The sequence below is a fragment of the Typopeltis vanoorti genome, chromosome 12 (genome assembly GCF_054136105.1).
Source record: "Typopeltis vanoorti isolate ZY-2024b chromosome 12, IOZ_Tvanoo_1.0, whole genome shotgun sequence".
Classification (NCBI taxonomy): Eukaryota; Metazoa; Arthropoda; class Arachnida; order Uropygi; family Thelyphonidae; genus Typopeltis; species Typopeltis vanoorti.
In genome coordinates this window covers 68,349,798-68,370,534 of record NC_143560.1, presented here as the reverse complement: position 1 = coordinate 68,370,534, position 20,737 = coordinate 68,349,798, and the positions used below count along the sequence as shown (strand labels likewise).

Here is a 20,737-nt window from a genome sequence, read left to right as displayed (position 1 = left end):
CCTTCTCCCAGCAGTCTAACCGAATCGCTTTTTCTTGAGGCATGTAGGAAAGGGTAGCTGTTATGTGCAAATTTTGGTCCTTACCACAAAAACAAGTTTGCGCCTGAACTATTTTCAGGACTGGGGCAACTCGTATATAGAAACTTATGACTTCACATCACTTGCCTTAGTATCTCATAATGCAAACACATATCCTTATGGGTATGTATAATGCTATGCATTATGGGAAGGGTCACTACCCAGACCAATTTCAACCTTTATTAATGTCTCATCAGTGGGAGCCAGACCCAGAGGTGATACCAAGGTTGAAGTCATATTTTCATATACAAGTTGCCAAAAGATGTCACAACTTATTATTTAGCTAATATTAAAATACTCTGGATTAAAGATAGTTGTTGGAAGTTTTTCCACTTGGTTATACTTTAAATTAAAGATACCAAGAAATTATATACTTGGTTTAATCCTTTATCCAAGTGTAAAACAAGTTTGTGCCTGAACTATTATGAAGTCATAAGCTTCTATATATACGAGTTGCCCCAGTCCTGAAAATAGTTCAGGTGCAAACTTGTTTTGCTTACACTTGGATAAAGAATTGAACCAAGTATATAATTTCTTGGTATCTTTAATTTATAGTATAACCAAGTGGAAAAACTTCCAACAACACTGATTGGAGTGGTTCCATTGAGAGAGGGGGGGGAAATTTCCCTCTTTTTTTTGAACAGCATCAAGAATTTTTAGGGATGTTTTTGGTGCACTCTCTAAGATGAAAAACAGGCCATAAGATGCCAATTTCCTGACCAGCCCTTTATTCCAGACCCTGTCAAAATATCTTGAAAATATAAGTGTAACAATAGGTTTCTCTAAACTTCCATGATATATATTTAAGATGTAATGGAGGCAAGAAGATTTGCTGTGGACCTTGTGACCTTGATGGATCTCTAGGTGATGAAGTTGGCTTTGTTGATTAACCTTCTCCATTATTTTAGAAAGAGAGAGCACTGATTTCAGGTAAATAATTTGACAGACTTTTTTTGATTCTTCTGATATCTCTTAAATGTTAATGGAGGTATATGAGTGACACAGGCTGTTTGGTGAAGGAGAGGTTAGCACATCAAAATACATAGTTGGATACTAGTAGAGGAATTAGTAGGGAATGGCAAGTGAAAAGGAGATGTGATACCTGGTCATAGCAGATGTACACATCTTGCTGGTTGAGAACCCATGCAAAGGCATTATCAGATTCACTCCAATTCATTAACTAGCAGTTCTACAGAAATTATTGCCTTGATTATGGCAGTTGTTGTCACATCCTTTAAGAATATCACATACTACTCTAGTAGTATGTGATATCCCTTTAAAGTTATCATATACTACCAGGAGGTCATTGTTCTGAGCATCAAACATATCTTTAGTCATGTCATATTTGCCATATTTCAACCAAATTTGTGTAAAAATGTTATGTATAATGTTCTTTGTTTTTTTTTTTTACTTCTTAGTCATTAAACTGCTAAATTTGTAATTTAAAAAAGCAATGCTAATAATCTTGTATTCTGTTCTTTAAAAAAAAAAAAAAAAAAAAAAGAAGGTAATAAACATTTTATTTATTCTACATAAATTTAACATCATGTACAAAGTCATTCTATACATTTCATGTTACCATCTTACAATCAGCTCCTCTCAGGTACATTACTCAATGTTGTGCTTTTGTATTATTTCTTATGACTGATTATGTGAAAATAATTACATATGTCCATCTTCATTCCTATTTTTCTTGATATTCATGTTGACATAGTTGCTAATGCAAGGTCCTCTGCTGTTAGATCCAAACCACTTTTTAAAGTACGCCGCACTACAAAGATAAAGATAAAGAGTAGCTATTATCTAAATAATATTTATTGTACATTTAGGAACACATACAAACTGACATTCTTAGATTTTGCTATTTGTCAGCCAGCAACTAAAATAAAATATTGAAGATCAATAATTAATTTATTTATATATGAAATCTACTGTGTTTTAATTAACCTTCGTACCTGCCAGGACATATACGAGGGGAATCTGGAAGGTTCTCATAAACACCTAGAACAAAAATTAATTAATTTAATGTCTTCTAAATGTTTTAAGATATGTTCTTTCTTGTGGTTATATCAGATGCTTTAATATCATTTTTGTACTAGGTGTTGATCAGGACTTTCCAGAATCCCCCTTGTATTGACACTCATGTTCATAGAAACAGCATCACCTGCTAGCCATGTTTTTTGTTTTTTTGGTAATTAAATTTGAATGCCTATTTAAAAAGGGATAATAACACAATAATTGTCACAAATAATGAAGAAGGTAATATAACATTTTTATTTTTGATTAATATTTGGCTCTTTTTAGTAAAGGAAATGACAACAAACTTGACAAATTTGCAAATATTTCAAAATGGAGTGGATAGTGATATTTTCACTGGAAAAACAAATGCTGGTATCAAAACTACACAGTTTTATTGACATTCAAAGCTAAAAATTCACTTTTTCCTGTTTAGTACTTTGTGGATCCTCCTCTTGCCTTTATTAGAGCTTGGCATCGGCAGTGCATTGACAAAATCAATTTTCTAATGGATGCAACTGTCAATTCATGGTTCCATACTATATACCATTATAATAGCTTCTTGGAACTCCCGAAGTGTTTTTGGCTTCTTGTGCATTTCAGTCTCCATTTGGTACCAAAAATTCTCAATGGGGTTGAGATCTGGGCTATTTCCTGGCCATGGTAGTTGCTGAATTGAGTGTTCATTGAGCCGCTTATTAACCTGCAACATAAACTAAAGTTTTTTTAAGTACTAAACTCATATATAGTGCATTTTAGGGTTATAATAGCATTACTTATGCTTTTTGCCCTACGATAAGGAGGTAGAGTCATCCCGAAAGATACAGTTCATTATTACAGGAAAGTGGTCTCTGATAGCAGGCAATAATTTCTCTAAAATTTTCTGGTACACTTGTGCATTCACTGAACATTTTGTGAAATGCAAGCAACTTACATTCCCAGATCATCTAAGTGGCTGAGAATTTGACTATTATCACCATACAGTCAAGGTTGATTTTTTCCCCTGATTGTTTTCAAACTGTCTATCTACCATTAATGCCCTGCAGATTAAACTTTTTCTCATCAGGGGGAAAAAAAAACCTCTTTTCCACTGATCAGGAGTCCATATGCTCTTTGTACCAATTTAAGCGAGCCACTCTAATTTTTTTTTTGGGTTAACAAGGGGTGCTTGGCTATCAGTCCCTGTCAAATGAGTCTTCTCCTGACAGTTATAGAACTTGCAACTTCTGTTTGTTCTTCTCAGCCCCTGTTTCAGTTCTCTGGACAAATGCATGCCGATTTTTGAGGAGGAGCCACTTTAGAACTCAATTTTGGCATGGTGTAGACAGCGGCTTTCTTCTTGTCCCCTTCCTTTCGCAGATCTGGTTTCCTTCAATTTCAACAGCTACCATAGTACAGTCAATTGACTACAAGACACCTATTCAAAACTTGCTGTCTGTTTATAGCATAAATAATTCTGATGTAATAGCAGCAGCTATTACATTATACAGAAACCTATGGGAATGGTAGATCATGTGATACAATCAAATACCTAATGACCATTTAACTACTAAAAATTATATTTATGTAAGGTGATGCAGTTTGTCCGAACATGAGTGTACATCCAGCAAAACCTCAATAGAGTGCACACTGTCTGTTGAAATAACACATGGATATGAGGTGCTAGTCAGCCATTATAAGGTGAGATAATCCTTCACACTGAGGATAACACAAGCAGAAGAATTCCCATTCATATTGTACGCCCACACTTCATAGACCCGACCTTGGCAATGTGCCAAGAATAGTCAATTCATGCTGAAGGGGAGAAAGAAATAAAGGATGTATGAATTGGTCACCAACCTGCGAAATCGCATACTTTATACGTAAATTTTCTAACTGTTGTACAAGCAAAATAGTTACCACTTTAAGAACTAGAATTTTCATAAAAGAAAAGCTAATTTCCGACTTATAATAATAAACAATCATCCCATGAAATGCATTGATTACCCTATTATTGGAATGGATTCTCCTCCTCCTGACATGTGCAGAAGTGTCAAAGGGTCTTGCATCTGTGGGCGTACAGTAGCTGTATCTTAGCTACTTATAGCAAGAAATGCAGTTCCTTGCAGTATGCTGGGTAACTGGAATCTTAGTTATATTAGATTTACAAATTATTTTTTTCTGCTTCTTTTATCATATAATTATAGATTTTAATGTCAGGACAAAATAAGAAATCTTTTCATATTGTCTCACCTACAAGAAGCAGTGTCATTAATTTGTTTGAATTGTGTCTAATCACTTATTCAGCAGTATATTTTATTTGTTCTCAGTAAACTTAATTCAAGATAAATATTTATAAAACAATTATTTATAAATTAATGAAAATCTGAATTTTAAAAAATACTACAAATAAAAAATGGGCCTCATTGTTCCAAATTAAGTTTTGTTTATTTTTTATTCATAATCATAGTTCGAAGAATACTTCACAGACTGTGTGAAGGTCTGCAGTTTTACGGTTTTGTTTTGTAGAGAACAATACAATAATCTTTAATCATATAACATAATCTTCAGTTCTTTGCTCTTCAACTTTCTTGGTTTCTCAGAATCACTCATTACAAATTGAAAGAAATGGTTATGAAGTAAATTATTATGTATTTATTTTCTGCTAGTTTAGATATTTTTGCTATAGTTTATCATTCAAAATATGTATAGGTGCATACATCAAAAGTGAAATTTAATTTCCAAATTTTTCACAATAGAATTAAAATTATATTTTGCCTTTGATGGCTAAACTCTTCCTCATTCCAAATTAAACCTTCATATTTAACTTTCAAACATAAAGATAAGACTTTTTAAAAGATGGACAATAATAGGTAATCTGTCTTTAAAAAGTACAATAATTTTAGCTGATAAATATTTCCTAAACAACTAAGTACTTGGACCCAGAAAGAAAACAAGGTAGGAATAATCAAATTGCAAAGAAACAACAGTATGGATAAGAGAAGGTTACAGATTTTGGATACTGAATTGTGAAATACACACTGTGAAAACTTAAATGATAAAAATAGTAAATATTTATAATTCAGTTACTGAACTATCGTGGGGAGGAGTTGTGACTGGAATTTAAATCAGGTCCATATAGGACATCCCAATATATTTTACAATGGTTAAGAAACAGAATTATTAATTCTGTTTAATAAGTGTGAGACCATGGAAAATTTTAGAATAAATGTCCATTATCATTTATTGTGAAATATTGTGTTAGAATACTGTACTGTGTTTAGTGCTACAGTAAAACTTCTGCTTTGTTTAACTTCCATTTTGTACATTGTGCTGTCTGTGGGGATTTTTTCACTATATGATCATTTTCATTCCAGTTGTCTAATTATTCTATCACTAAGTACAGTACAATAGATACTATGTATACTGTGTTTAATACTACAATAAAACTTTTGTTTAGTTTGCATGTGCATAGTATGGTGTCTGTGATTGGGAAAAGGGGTGGGGGTCACTATGCTGGAGTGCAAATTTTATTTTTTATAAGAAAAGGATTGCCTCTGGTGATTTCCAACAAACTATTAACATATTCAGAACAGGATGATTTGCTAGCATAGTGCTCCAACCATCACAGGCACAGCAATCATTTGATCATGCATTAGTAGTTTGATGGATATGCCTTCTCCCTATACTCTTTAAAACTATCAAATATATACAGGCACTATTTCTTCTGTTATCATTAACATCAGGAGTCAAAGTCAAAAATGAGTCATCAAGGACTCATCATGGGAGGTCCACATTCTCTTTCATGAAAAGAGATCACTGAATTGTGCCTTAAACTCATTCACAGTTTCTGCACTCATCACACTTTTAGCTTATTAATTCCATTCACCAATCACTCGCCATGAAAAGAACCTAATCTTCACAACATCCTAATACAGCTTCTAGGAATGGCTTCTTTTTCTACACTTGTCTTTCTCTAATCTACATTATGAAAAATTCTCCCCATATTTTAATCTGGTAACAATACCTCACCAACTTATGCATGTCAGTCATATCTCCTCTCTTTCTTCTATTCAGAGGTTCTGCAAGTTGGATTCCCTCAATCTCTCCTCATATCTGACATTCCATAGACCTGATACTGACTTGGTATCAGGTCTATGATACTAATATGATATGATACCTTCTCTTAACAAACACTCTCCAATACATCTAGTTGGAAACCAGACAAAACTTTCCATATGTGGCCTGATCAAGGCCTTATACAAGGGAATCAAACTTTTTGCTTCTGCGTGTTGATGTCCTCATTATTGCCATAATCCATTATGATGTGCTTACAGGTTTAACAATGTGACCCATAAACATCAAGTCTCTGTCTACCAGATCTCACATCTCTTCCAACTCATTCAAAATTACTCCATTAATTGAATACCTTGCCTACCAAATTTCAAGAACTTGCTCTTTGTGACATTAAACTGGAAGCTCCACTCACACAGTCTGTTGAGATCCTCTACAAGGCCACATTGTCAAATATTTAAGCTTATTTGCTGGTTTAACCTCATTAGGTTTAATGGAATGAATACAGCACAGAGGAACAATGCAATACAAGTTTATTAGATCCTATATATTTATCTCTATCACAGAAACATCATTAAGATGAGCAAGGCCACATCTGCTCTGCTTCTTGTAGTGCTTCCAAATTTTGATCACCTGCAAATAACTGCATATTTCCAATTAAGCTGGTCTCAATATAATCAACATATACAAGTTAAACAATAATGGCCACAAAACAAACAACCCTATGGTACACTCCACAATCTGCTGGTACCTATCTGACAGCCAATTAGCTGTCCAGCTCATTAGTCTATTATCCAATTCCATCAATTTCAATTTAGCACCAGCTTGTCATGTGCAGTCTATCAAAGGCCTTTGAAAAATCCAAGTATATGACTCTATATGCATCTCCCTAATCTGTCACTTTGTTGTAATATATAGGACGACTGCTGAAGTATGACCTATTTCTAATAAACCCATGCTCACTATCATAGAAAATACTGCTATTATCAACCCAGTTTTGAATCCTACTCCTCATTAATCTCTCGAACATCTTAACAACTCCAGATGCATAGAATGACCTACAATTTGTAGGTCATTCTATGCATCTGGTCTTTTTCCTCACCCTAGTCTTTTTCCTCACTCTCTTTGTGAAGTGGAATTATTTTGTTCACTTTCCATTCCTTTGGAACTTGGCCTATTGCAAGACTCATTAACCAACCTCTCGTGTATTAAAAAAACAGTGTGCTAATGGTGCTTCTAATTCCCTAGAGCATTCCTTCAAGACATGCAGTGATATATTGTCACACCCTACTGCCTTATTAACATCAACTTTACTCAATTCCTCATATATCTCCTGCACCATCAGTCCCTCCTTTAACATACCCTCTATACTCCAGTTTCTTCTGATGCTTTCATGAAGACAAAATACACTGATAAGTTGCCCATTGAATACTTCAATTATCTACTGCATTAGTTACAAGTGCAGAAAAAGAACCCATTCCTAGAAGCTGTATTAGGATGCTGTGAAGATTAGGTTCTTTGCATGGCAAGTGATTGGTGAATAGAATTCATAGGCTAAAAGTGTGATGAGTGCAGAAACTGTGAATGGGTTCAAGGCATAATTCAGTGATCTACAACTGTCATCAACTAACATCGTCTTTCCATAGTCATTCTTTCTTTCTTCTACTTGCCACATAGCAGAAGAACTCACTAGGATTTTTCTTGGCTTGATTGGCTAATTCATGTTCATACAAGTTCGCCATCTTTACCAACTGAGTCACCTTTTTGGCCTACTCTTCATGCAACTGATTATTACCATATTAGGCAAGCATCTTATTGTTGCCTCCACAGTGCCTTCTTCCAGATTTCATGTTTAACCTGTTCATTTATCCATTTTACTCCTACCTTATTTAGCCTTTTCGCCTTTGGAATATGTTCACACATTGCTGCTGTTAAATATCTCTTGATCAATGCCCAAGCAACATCTATCTCCTTTCCACTCAACTCCTCTTTCCATGCTATAGCTCCCAGTTGCCTCCTAAGCTTTTATCCCTTATTCACAGAAGTTCTCATATGACTGACCACAAACCAGGCAATCACCTCATGGTCACTCTCTCACCAACTGGGGGAAGATTAAACACACATTCAGATTCCCTAATAACACAATCAGATCCAAGACACTCAACCATCATGATCTCTTCTACATATTGCCTAAGATTGTTCATTCTCCTTATCCTCTGATGTGCTCTCTTCATTTCAATTATTATTGGTAATTTATTTACATTTTGCAACAAATCTCTCCTTACTTTTTTTTTTTGTCAAATTATGCCCATCATCAGGGCTGTGCTTATGCACAGGTGCAATGAGGCTCAAGCTAGGGGCCCTGAAAAATTAGGGGCAATTTAGAGGCCCCCAGAGTACTAGTGCCTCAGGCCCCACCTGCCTCAGTAAAAGTGTAAGTACAGCCCTGTCCATCATAAATGCAAATATATATATATATATAGAGAGAGAGAGATTATAGCAAGACATGCCATTCATTCCACCCCACAACAATTTAGTGGACACACATACTACCACATCTGTAAATTATTGTAATTATTGTAAACTATTGAATATATTTTCTATTCACACCTATTTTACTCCTTAAATGTGTCAATTATTCACACATCAGTTGTCTTTCATGTAAGTTCACATTTAATTCTTTAGATCTTGTAGTAATTTAAACATACTAAAAAAATATGGAATTCTCTTATTTATTTTCAATATCCAGAAATAAATATTCTTTTCATCCCTTCAACATGGTTTTGATGGAAGTATACACCATAATTTGTAGCATGTCATGTTTAATGTCTCTGCCTGTTGCAAACACATTAAGTTTGATGAAAGCCACTCTGCTGGTTTTAGTTCTGTAAATTAAAAAAAAAACAGATAAAATGCAATAGAAACTACTTAAAAATAAGAAAAGCAAAAAATAACTTTTAACGGAGCCTGCGTAGTTCAGTGGAAGGTGTTTGCATTCCTCGTTGCTAAACCGCCCGAAGAAAGAACATAATTTGTTCTAGTCACCAACTAGAGGAACTTTTTCTAACTCTTTTTTCAACCGTTCCTGAGTTAGTCAATCTCCGGCATGGGCAAGCGGGTTTTTTCTCTCGGAAACTCAGGTTTTTTTGTCCCATAAACTCAAGAAAATTGACCATAGAACCCACATTATTTCAGACATTAAAAAATATTGTGTTGCCCACAAGATGGCATCACTTGTCAAGCTGTCTCTTCACTGCGGGATGTTTAAATTAGTTAAAAATAATACTTAAAAATAAGAAAAGCAAAATAACTTTTAACGGAGCCTGTGTAGTTCAGTGGAAGGTGTTTGCATTCCTCATTGCTAAACCGCCCGAAGAAAGAACGTAATTTGATTCTAGTCACCAACTAGAGGAACTTTAGCCTTGGGTCAGATATCTCTGATTGGCTATCGGTGGAGATCGAGATGGCATCACTTGTCAAGCTGTCTCTTCAATGTGGGCTGTTTAAATTAGTTATAGGCTTGGGTCAGATATCTCTGATACTATCAGTGGAGATTGAGCTGCCTACTCAGTCTCCAAAAGTTAGATAGGGCTAAAACAGCCTCGCCTACTCCCTTTATAAGGGAATAAAAGGAATTCACAGATTTTTTTTAAATAACTTTTAACACCGAGCTAATTAAAATGGTTCTTACACAGAGAAGCAATGAGAGAAGGGTGCCATGGCAAGAAGAAAGTAAGTTTTTAGCCATAGATTGCAGTGGTAACTTAATAATGACTGCATTGTGAAGACAGAAACAAAAATAAATTTATAGAAAGGCATGATAATAATGACTGTCACTATTATTATTGGTAAGCAGGCTTAAAACTTTACCTGGTCATTGTGGAATACTTACATGACTTTTTGTCTGCATATCTTGCCTTTTTCCGAGTTCTTGGCTCTGTGTGTACTGGTTGAGTTGTAGCAGTTTTCACTAAACTTTCTAATATCTCTTCATCAGCATCTGTTGCACTATCATATAAGGCTGCTGGACCTACTCGTCCTTAATTAGTGTAAAAGTTGTCAGTCCACAACATTTTTAAAGTAAATATAATATGAATATAAATTCTAGTTGCTAATGTAACAGAATTCAGTTTTTTGGTAGATTAATGAAAATATACACCTCTGTTATACTCTTAGTAAAAAAAAAAAAAAAATCCCATCTAGTGAATGGAAAGGAATAATCCAGAAAAATTATTTTATAAACTTTTTTTTAACTACTTAAATTTAGTCTACCATTTGCATCTGTAAGAATTTATGGCCAACCTCTGCAGCTGCAGTACACCATAGGAGAGAGCAAATTTCACAAGATACAAGCTACATGTCACTACACTATACAAGAGTAAGATGAATCTAAATGTTGAGTTAATTATTTACCTTAGCTTGACCTCTGGTGAAAAAAAAAAAAAAAAAACAGAACTACAATTTCTGTAGTCTACAACAGAACTACAAACAATTTCTAAAGTCCTCTCGTATTAAGATTTTCTTCTGTTTGGGGTTGTTCTGGATGCTATGTGGGTTGAAGATGGGTCCTCCAGATTCTTGGAATAATTAATGATGAACCCATCTTCAACCCACATAGCATCCAGAACAACCCCAAACAGAAGAAAATCTTAATACGAGAGGACTTTAGAAATTGTTTTAACACATTCGCTGCCACGCTATTTCAGCATAATCTGTTCCTGTATGCTGAGCGATTTCACTTCTTCAAGGTCAGTACGGTAATCTCGTTGCCGGCGGTAAGTGTCATACGAGTATACTCGTAGTTGGCTTGTGCAGAGCATATACTATCTATGAGAATACACAGTTTTGATGCTAGATCCACAAGCCAAGCATTTTCACTTCTTCAAGGTCAGTACAGTAATCTCGTTGCTGGCGGTAAGCGTCATACAAGTATACTCGTAGCTGGCTTGTGTGGCTGGTTTACCAACTACGAGTATACTCGTAGTTGACAGCGAACATGTTAATGCAGTTCTGTTTTTTTTTTTTTTTTTTTTTTTTTTTTTTTTTTTTTCCACCAGAGGTCAAGCTAGGATAAATATTAACAGTACATAAACCTTTAATCTATCAGTAAATCAATCACAGCAAATCATATGTATAACCTGCATTAGCAGCACTCAATGTTTGAAATGGCCTCCTTTTGCCTTCACATACGCCCAAAGTCTGCGAGGCCACATTTTGATGGTAGCACTCGCAACATCCAATGGAAATGCTGCCACTGCTGGGATGTCATTTCTTGCAGGCTACTCTATCAGGCTCTGACAACAATTGGAAGTCCAATGGATTCAGATCAGGACTTCCATATGGCCAATCAGATAGTGATCATCTAGTGTGCAGGCTGACTTCTGTTGGAAGGTCCACTGCCTATTGTGAAACAAAGTATTGTTCAAGAGCTGTACTAGAGGTTCCAGCACAGTGTCGTGATACATTTCTGCAGAGGTTTTGATTCCTTTCTTGCAGAAATGGAACTTGGATACCCTCTGATACGTCATCCTCCACCAAAGCAGCACTGATATGGGTGATGACCTCTCTGAATCCCGGATGCTATATCATGTGCTGTGCAAACATCCAGGACATATACCCAGGCATTTTGGCAGTTAAAAGAATCTTCACATAAGTGAAGAGAATATCTCTGTGTGTGTCTGGCAGTATGTGGGAAACACATATTACCAGAGAGGTGCCTTTGATTTTATCACCTTCTGCATCATAAGTTGTGGTGTTAGGAAGCGTCCAGTAGAATGATGATAGGTTCTCACCTCCCAGTCATCAATTAGTACGTGTGACATCATTCTCTTGCAACATCACTTTCTGCGTTCTCACAGATTATGGCAGAGGTGTGCCTTCACAAGCTGTTGTGTCCTAATGCACCATGGTCAGTGGTCTTCTATATCATTATAACAGTCAATAATCTGATACATCCTACTGATCCTGAGTGTTTTAGTGTGGTGAAAATAACAGGTAGCTGCATTCCAACCTTGTGAATGCTATTACAGCTACATGGTTCTCATAATCTCTCCACTGCATGTTAACCCGTACAGCTAGACAACTCTGTTTCTCTCTGCTGATAAACACGCGACTGTTGGCTGCATACACTGCCAATAATGGAACTTGGTTCATGCAATTCTGTGGGCAGCATGGGGTTTTAGAAGTTGTAATGCTATTTATGGTGGTGATGATGTGTAATGATGTTATTTCACTATCTTTGTAGACTTGTATGGATCAACAGAAACCTTGATAAATTAATTTTCAGTCATTTCAAGGAGAAAGCTGTTAGAAATGATTTAAAAAAATGTGAAACTGTGCAATAAAATATCAAACAGATATATATTAAAGAATAATATTAAATATTTAAAAAAAAAACCTCAAGGTCAAAATGTAATAAGATAACTGGTAATTAGTTTATGGAATTAACAACGCATATAAAGTATATTAATTAAAGGTAACTTTAATAAATAACTTCTATATTTCAGCAACGTCACGTTGCCATCTTCAGGAACATAAAGATATGGTATGTGCACGCAGGCACTAACAAAAGCAAATGAGGAAGAAAGCAAGAAACTAATATTGTTCCTAAAGTCCTAATGGTGCCCTCTGGTGGGCTAATTTGGTTGACTTGGCAGTTGGGCTGAAGTTCTCAAAATGTAAGTCTCCCAAATTTGGGGTAGTTTCATGCACCTAAATTTGTTGAGGTTAGGAATGTTTTTTAGAGCTGCTGAAGATTCCTTGAATAATCTTTCGTATTTAAACTTGCTGCGGTGTATTATTTTTGTTTTCTTCCAACGAATTCTATGGTGGGTATCTAAGGCATGGTCTGCCAGCCCAGAGTGGCTGTACTGGTGAAACCGGATGTAGCCTTTGTGTTCTGAAATCCTGATATTTGTTGTTCTGCCTGTTTGGCCAAAGTAGGACAGTTTGCAGCTGCAAGGGACATGGTATACACCAGGTAGGTCTAGGGGAAGTGGTTGGTCTTTGGTAGAGCAGATAAGGGATACCAACTCTATCTGCTCTATTCTCCTTATCATATTCCCAACATTTCTCAACTATCTGTTATAAAATGAAAATTAGATCTTGACAAACTCCATTTGGCCTAAGCCCAGTTTGTTTTTTCTCAGCCTCTTTTCAAGTAGGCCTGCATACTTGAAAAGAGGCTGAGAACACTTAGGTGAGTTATTTCTCCACTAACTCACCTGGAACACTTAGGTGAGTTAGTGGAGAAATTCCCCTGTAATTCTCACATTCAGTTTTATTCCTTTTTTTTTTTTTTTTTTTTTATGGGAACTGTTAGAGCTCTACTCCAATCATCTGGAATTTGACAATCTGACCAGGTGCTCTGAATTATGTAGTATAGCAACTACAAAACTTTTATACTTCCATATTTAAACATTTCTTGACAAATAACATCTACTCCAGCTGCCTTTCCACATTTCATTTTGATGAATTTTTCTACCTCAAGTATTGATATGTACTCCGATTTGCATTCTTTTTGAAAATTTTCTAGTATGGTTCTGTCACAGCTTTTCAACATAATTACTCCAGGCATTTAGGATTTCCTTGTCTTCAGTTTTCATGTCACTTTTATTCTCTATGATTCCTTTTGCAGTACTATTTCCCCCATTTCTAAGCTTTCTGAAATAGCCTCCACAACATTTTACTGCCTTCCTGATATTTAGTTCCTATATTCTTATTGAAGTCTTCCCATAACTTTCGTTTAGCTATTTTTACACATAGCTTAGCTCTCATTATTATTATGAGTATTATTTCTTGGGCATCTCAATTGAGTCAAAGACTCATCATGGGCCCACTCTAACTATTGTTCCTGCACTATACCTATCATACCTCTCATTGAACTCGTTCACCAGTGAAGCACTCACAATACTTAGCACTCCATTCACTACCCTCTAAAAATTTAATCCTTAACACCCTTGCTAACGATTTAGCAAGGGTGTTAGACGATTTCCAGGGATTATCCCTTGTTCTCTCCCTTCCTACCATGTACTAAAAAGTCTTTAGTGTTAATCCTATAAAACTCCTTTAATATCTTTTCTCATGTCTCCTCTTATTTCCCTATCAGCTAGTTCACAGACTGAAGGCTGTAAAAGTTGATTGATAGGAAGAAAAGAGGAAGGGGATAGTATAAATGTTTTTGTTATTATTATTATGTGACACCTCCAAGGAGCCCAAAGACTCATCGAGGGAGGGCACCTAGTCTACAACTCTCCATCTCCACCAACCACAGTGAACTGCCCCTGCCATCCTCACCTACACCAACACCACTAATCTTTTTTGTCTCTAAATTGTGTATGTTCTCAAGGCAATTTGTCTGTATGCGGGAAGAAAAACCTGAGTTTCCAGGAGAAAAAATCCTGCTATCTCAGTATGAAATCAGCTAACTCACCTTCAAATGAAAAAACCCATTTGATGATTCTTCTCATCACAACAAGAACTGAATTTTGGCCTTTTCCAGTTGAAGGGCACAACTTACTTTGTTCTTCCAATTGCGTTACGAAAGTGCTCAAGTTAGTTACTATGCTTTTAGTTACTAAAAAGGTTTTAGAGGATTGATGCAGAGGAAATTTTTCAGTACTTGTCTAGAGGGAGCAGAACAAGAACTCATTCATGGAAATTGTGTAAGGGATGAGATTTTGCATTTAGAGGGTGGTGTTAAATCTTTAATGAAAGGTTTATTATATTGTAAAATATTTCATTCAGATTTATCAAGTAAAAACAAAAATTCCCAGAGAAAATGCTTGTATATAGGTATAAGTGAAATTGTTGACAGAAGTAACGAAATAATCATTTAATTGTAAATTCTCCTATATATTATATTGTTAAGTGTCCTTGTAAAACCAGTGAGTTTGAAATTTAGTAAAAGTTTTGTTAACATGAGAAAGAGATCTAAGTATACAACGAGCTAATCGGCTTAAAGAAATGACCCCAGGCAGTCACATACGCAAGGTCCAAGTTGCGTGCGTGGAGAACGGTACCGAGTGCAAGAATTTTAGGTGCCGGCTGGAAAAGAGTGACGTAAGAGGGAGAACAGCTCAGCAAGGCTATATAGAGCTTCGCAGCACCAACTCGGGGCTCTTTTTTTTTTTGTTTGGGATTTCTGTTCCAGTCGTTCCCGGAGAAGTTGCGTGAGAGCGGTCGAAAAGAACGATGTCCAGTGGCAGCCATGCGGCCAGATAGCTATCCAGTGCGGGCATAATCATCAGTACAGCAGAAAGGCCAGTACCAGTACAAACCGATCAACATGCGGAACCACGTGGACCGAACCTGGCACAGCAGCTTCACCCACATCGGAAAGGGTGATTCGTGATTGTAATCACTAGTTTATCCTACCTGAAGACAACTGACCGCAAGAGAGGGTAACAAGCTGTGTGAAATTTTCAGAAGATCAAGAGAAAAGGCAAGAGAGATCCTGATGCTCGGTAATGTAGAAACTTTTCAATTCCTTTGTATGCAAGAAACAGTTAGTGTGCAATATTGTGCAGATATGCTCAGTGATTGGACTTACAAAACTGAACCAGGACTTTAGTATCTAATCAACTGGTAGATAGTCTTATCTCTGAGTAAGAATTCATGTACAGTGTGGTATTGAATTGCTAAAGTATGTTATAGCCTGATAAGTTCTTGAATCTAGAAAAAGATAAATGCTTGAACAAGAATGTTAGTTGAATAGGATCAAGTCAGAAATTTAAACTGTAGTAAATATTGTCTCATATTGTTTATGACTAGGAGTATTAAGGTTATGTCTGGTTAATCATTTTTTTAATTTTTGTAGGAGAGATTCAGTTTTGTTAAGTGATCTTAATACTTGTATATCATATTAGAGTGATGAATAAACCTTTCTTTTTCTTATCTAACAAATTGCCTGATCTGTGAACTCAATGCACCACTCATAAAAATAGAACCAGTGCAAGTTATATTGTGGGGATAGCTATGACTGCAGTAAGATTAAAGATATACAAAGTTTTTTTGTTTGTAATTGGGAATTTTAATTGCTTGATTATCGAGCAGTGTGTCATTCTGAGTATTAACTCCCTGACAAGGAAGATTCTCCTGTATAAGAATTTGGATGGCACAGCTTTAACAAACAAATTTTTCCATATTCTGACAAGGAGTTAATTCCAGATTTGTATCAAAGAAATTTGGCTCTAGCCGTGGGCAATTTCTTTGTCTACCAAGTTTTGCACACGTGAGCAATTTAAGTAGTGGCCACAGAGCAGAAAGGGTGAAAGCAGGCGCGAAAAATTATGTCAAGTAATAGGGATATTCACTAATGATATCAATCGTAAGTTTTAACAATAACAATTTATAAACACAACAAACACACACAAGGTAAGAAAAGAAAGTAAAATAAAGTAAAGAGAAATTTAACAGGTGGTGAATGATTGGAATGACTTGCTAGAGTCTGTTGTCAGTGAATGTGTTCAAGAAGAGCTGCACTAGATATTCTGTGAATCTCCAGTAATGATTTATTATTATTATTATTATTTTACACCTCCAGGGAGTTCAAAACTCATCGAGGGAGGACACCTACTCTACAGCTCTGTTTCCACCACTCAACCTCATCATCTACACCAATGCCATCTACTGTCCACCACCACTAGTATTTTCACTGACAATCACAAACATCCATGCCCACCACGGGATTCAAACCCGCAGCCTTTTGGCTGGAGAGTGGATATGCTAACCACTCGGCCAACCAGGCCTGCAAAGAGTTTTTTTGGAGTTTTCAAACTCCACAGAGGTTCTCATGAATAATAATATGCTTGCATACAATTTATGATCATATATTGTCTTCTTCTTCTTCTGGATCTTCTTAATGAAATAGTTTTCTTGTGTGTAAAGAATTTTATTCATTTCTTTCATTAATGAAATAAAAGAAATTCAGGTAATGTTTATATTTTCAGAAAAAAATCTATGAACATTTTCAGTACTACAGATGTGAAAAATGAAAGTGGCTAAATTGTAAACAATTATAAGAACATTTACTTCTTGAAAGAAGGTGCTAATATTTCACCAGTTTTTTAATCAGCATTTTTAGAGAACAACTACCTGTCACAATACACAAGTGAATGTGAGTGTATGAAACAATTCGAAAAACAGTTCTTTCAAACAGCAATCTTTCATTTGATTCTTCTGTGCCTTTCCATTCATATCTACCAACTTATAATTTTACTTTTCATATTCTCCATCTCTGTCCTCATCTTCATCATTTCAGCTTTCAACTCTTGTATCTCTTTCACACTGTCATTCATTAGTGCTATTAGTCACATTCGCTGCTTTTGATATCAGTTTCATTTATGCTGTCAGTCTTGCCTACTTCTACATAGTACTTTTCGTTCACCCTTCCACCCACTACAGTTCACATTCTTCTGTTGCATAATGTCCTCCACTTTTGGTCCAACTTATTTATTCCTCATTCCCTGCTCTCATTCAAGGAACCCTACATTAGAATGTCAGAATTCCTGCATACCCATACTTTGTTCACGTCTCTTGCTTATCTTCTCTACATACACATCTTCCATATTCTCCTATGCATACATATTACACTCATGACAATATACCTCTTCGAAAAATTTACACCATTCATAAATGTAACCTCATTATTAGTGCTATTTTGTCTTGAATCATAATGAATAAAAAACATGCACACAAATTAATCTAACAAACAACCCAAAGCTTGTATGTTAATTCCAACTATCACAAAACAAAATTTAACTTATCTTGCTAAAGCTCTTCAAGTAACAATCTTCTTACAAGTGCCCTCTATCGGCCATAAAAGAATCAATCCCTCTGCAAATTGTTTATCTGTATGCAGTGAAACCAGAATCACTCCTTCAAAATTCAGAAAAATTATGGCATACCTCAATTGGGAGTTTTTCAGAGATCTGGGTAGCTTTCAGAGATTCAAATTCCATTTAAGACACTAAGAGCCTTCTCAGCTGAAGGTGATTTGACTATTGTTTGTATAAAGTCCTAATAACTATCCTTATCTCCTCTTCCTTCTATCTCTATCCTCTCTCTCTCTAGTTTCTTCATCGTGAAATCCAGGCAACCAAATCTGTACAGTAATGTGATGTGATCTACCTAAGTCATACAACAGACAACCATCATTTCAATCATATCTTCTTATCAGTATCCTTCTTGCCACTGAAAGAATTCTCCATAATGTCCTTGCCAATGTCACGATGTACCATCTGAACTTCAACTTGATGTTCCAAACACACAGATATTATACTGACGTCTTTGTACACTGGTCTGCTTCCAGCCATATCAAATCTGTCTGAATTACCTCTATATTATGTACATTACTGTAAGCTTTCACAACTTTACATTGCCAACAAAGAACTGGATATCGTCCTCAAAAGTAATTTCCATTGTCATACAGGTTGAACAGCAGCAGTGCATCAAGACTTGTCAACTAAGTTATCAAAAGTGCTCCTTGATACATAGCTCTTTAGCCAGTCCTACCTGCTTCAAATCATTAAAGTTAAGCCTTATAAGAAACTCAGCATATATCCTAAAGGAATACGTGTTCTTGAAAGTGCACCTTTAGGAATGGAAATTTAGAAATTCTTAATTTGAAATATTAGGTACCTACCTAATTGCAGTGCTTTGGGCCTTCCTCTCAAATTCACCATAGAACCCCATTTAGTTACTCTTGCCTCTTCAGCATCTGATGTGCTTTTTAAAACCTGCCTAAGTTGGTGGTCATCCTGCTGTTCTTTTGTATGGAATTTGCTTGTTGGCTGAAAAAAGTTACATATAAAATTAGAACTAAAAATTAGAAATGAGAAAAATATTCAACATATTCAGACCATAAGAATTTTTCTTGGCTAATGTAATCAAGTTAGAGGTATTATTATATAGGTATCTCCATGGAGTCCAGAGAATTCATCATGGAAGACCCACACTAATTTTTATACACACAAAATCTATCATATTTCTCCTTGAACTCATTCACTGTCAGAGCACTTACAACTAAGTCTGCAAATCAATTCCACTGACTCACACTCTCTGTGCAAAAAATCTAGTCCACACACCCTTAATAACCACACTCTTATACAACTTCCATGGGTGATCCCATACTTCTCTCTCTATTTGTTATGAACTTGAAAAATTCCTTTCTGTCGTTTCTATCATGTTCCCTTCTTTTTTGCCTATTAACTAAACTTTGCAGCACACACATGTTGAATCTGTCCTCATAGGGAGCATTCTATGGGCCTGTCACCAGCTTGGTCTCGTCTCTGAATCCTCTCCAACACCTCCTGATCCCCAAGTCAAGAGTAGGTAAGATACAGCTGAATCATACCCTTATAAAAAGGAATCATAACTTCCTAACTTTACTTGCATGTTTTTCAACATCCAGCTAGCTTACCAACTTTTGTAATATGTCCTATGAACCTCAGCTCTCTACCCACCATTACCCCCAAGTACCTAAACTCATCAATTTCCTGCAATCCAGTACCATCAATGTGATATGAGAAAAATGTTCAATATATTCAGACCATAAGAATGTTTCTTGGCTAATATATCACAGTATATAACCTTCTCAACCTGGAATGCATAACAATACATTTTGACACACCTGTGACACACTGATAAGCACATCCAAATTAATAATGATAAATAAGTTAAAGGACATTTGCCCCTAATCACACGTACAGGCTTGAGCTGACTTAACATATGCCCAGGGGGAACAAAGATGCCAACTTCGAAGACAACTTGAAGAAAAATGCCAAAAATGGAGACAACAGTTGGATCATAGACTACAAACAAGCCAAACTAGTGCAAAAATCAAGTGAAACAAAAATCAAAAATCAAAAACCAACCACCAAGGAGACCAGTATGCAGGCATTGCATAGGAAACATGCAAGACCCTTGTGATCAAATACATGCATCACAGAACCTTGCATATCCACTTCACCAACATCCGTGGCCTCAACTCCAACCTTAATAGTGTCAGCTACCATCTGCAGTCCACCAAACCCCACTTACCCTTTAGCAGAAACTCAAATCTCAGATCTCCCAGCATTATCCATCTCAACCTTCCAAACTACACACTGTTTAACTCCTTTTGACCCAAGGGTGGAGTCTGCACCACTCGTGGGTCTCTGACCTACCCTGCCAGAGAGCACCTAACCTAGAATTGCCCAACTTAGACCTTCTTTGGTTGAAAATATCCCTTCCCCACTCAGTCAAATTCATCTGTTGTCTCATCCACTCTCCTGATGCCACCAACCACTCTGAGCTCTTTAATTTCCTCTCCTTAAAAATTGATTTTCTCCAGTCCCACTCTCCTAACAGTGAAATCATCCTCCTAGGAGATTTTAATGTCCACAACACTAACTGCAATTCCTTCTCCAGTCGTATTGATCTTGCAGGTAGAGATGCTGAAACATTTGCCATAATAAATGTCCATAACCTGAACCACTCCCCAAATACCTAGATCTCTTCCTTACCAATGACCCTTCCAAATATGCAGTGAATGTAGCCCATTACCTAAACTCATCAATTGTGGTCAGAATTATCCCATGGGTAATTCTGA

The 20,737-nt window shown here is 36.1% G+C and overlaps 1 protein-coding gene across 1 annotated transcript in view; it reads right to left on the bottom strand.

The window, feature by feature from the left end:
- Positions 1-1,581: 1,581 nt before the first annotated feature.
- The window catches only part of LOC150100865 (uncharacterized), a 583,033-nt gene continuing 563,877 nt past the window's right edge, over positions 1,582-20,737 (bottom strand). The window contains exons 24-26 of the mRNA XM_090401746.1: positions 18,791-18,938; positions 10,040-10,186; positions 1,582-1,849 (exon numbers count right to left, since the gene is read on the bottom strand). Of these exons, the coding sequence (XP_090257872.1) occupies positions 1,779-1,849; positions 10,040-10,186; positions 18,791-18,938 (366 nt within the window). The 3' untranslated portion in view covers positions 1,582-1,778. The remainder of the gene's footprint in view (positions 1,850-10,039; positions 10,187-18,790; positions 18,939-20,737) is intronic.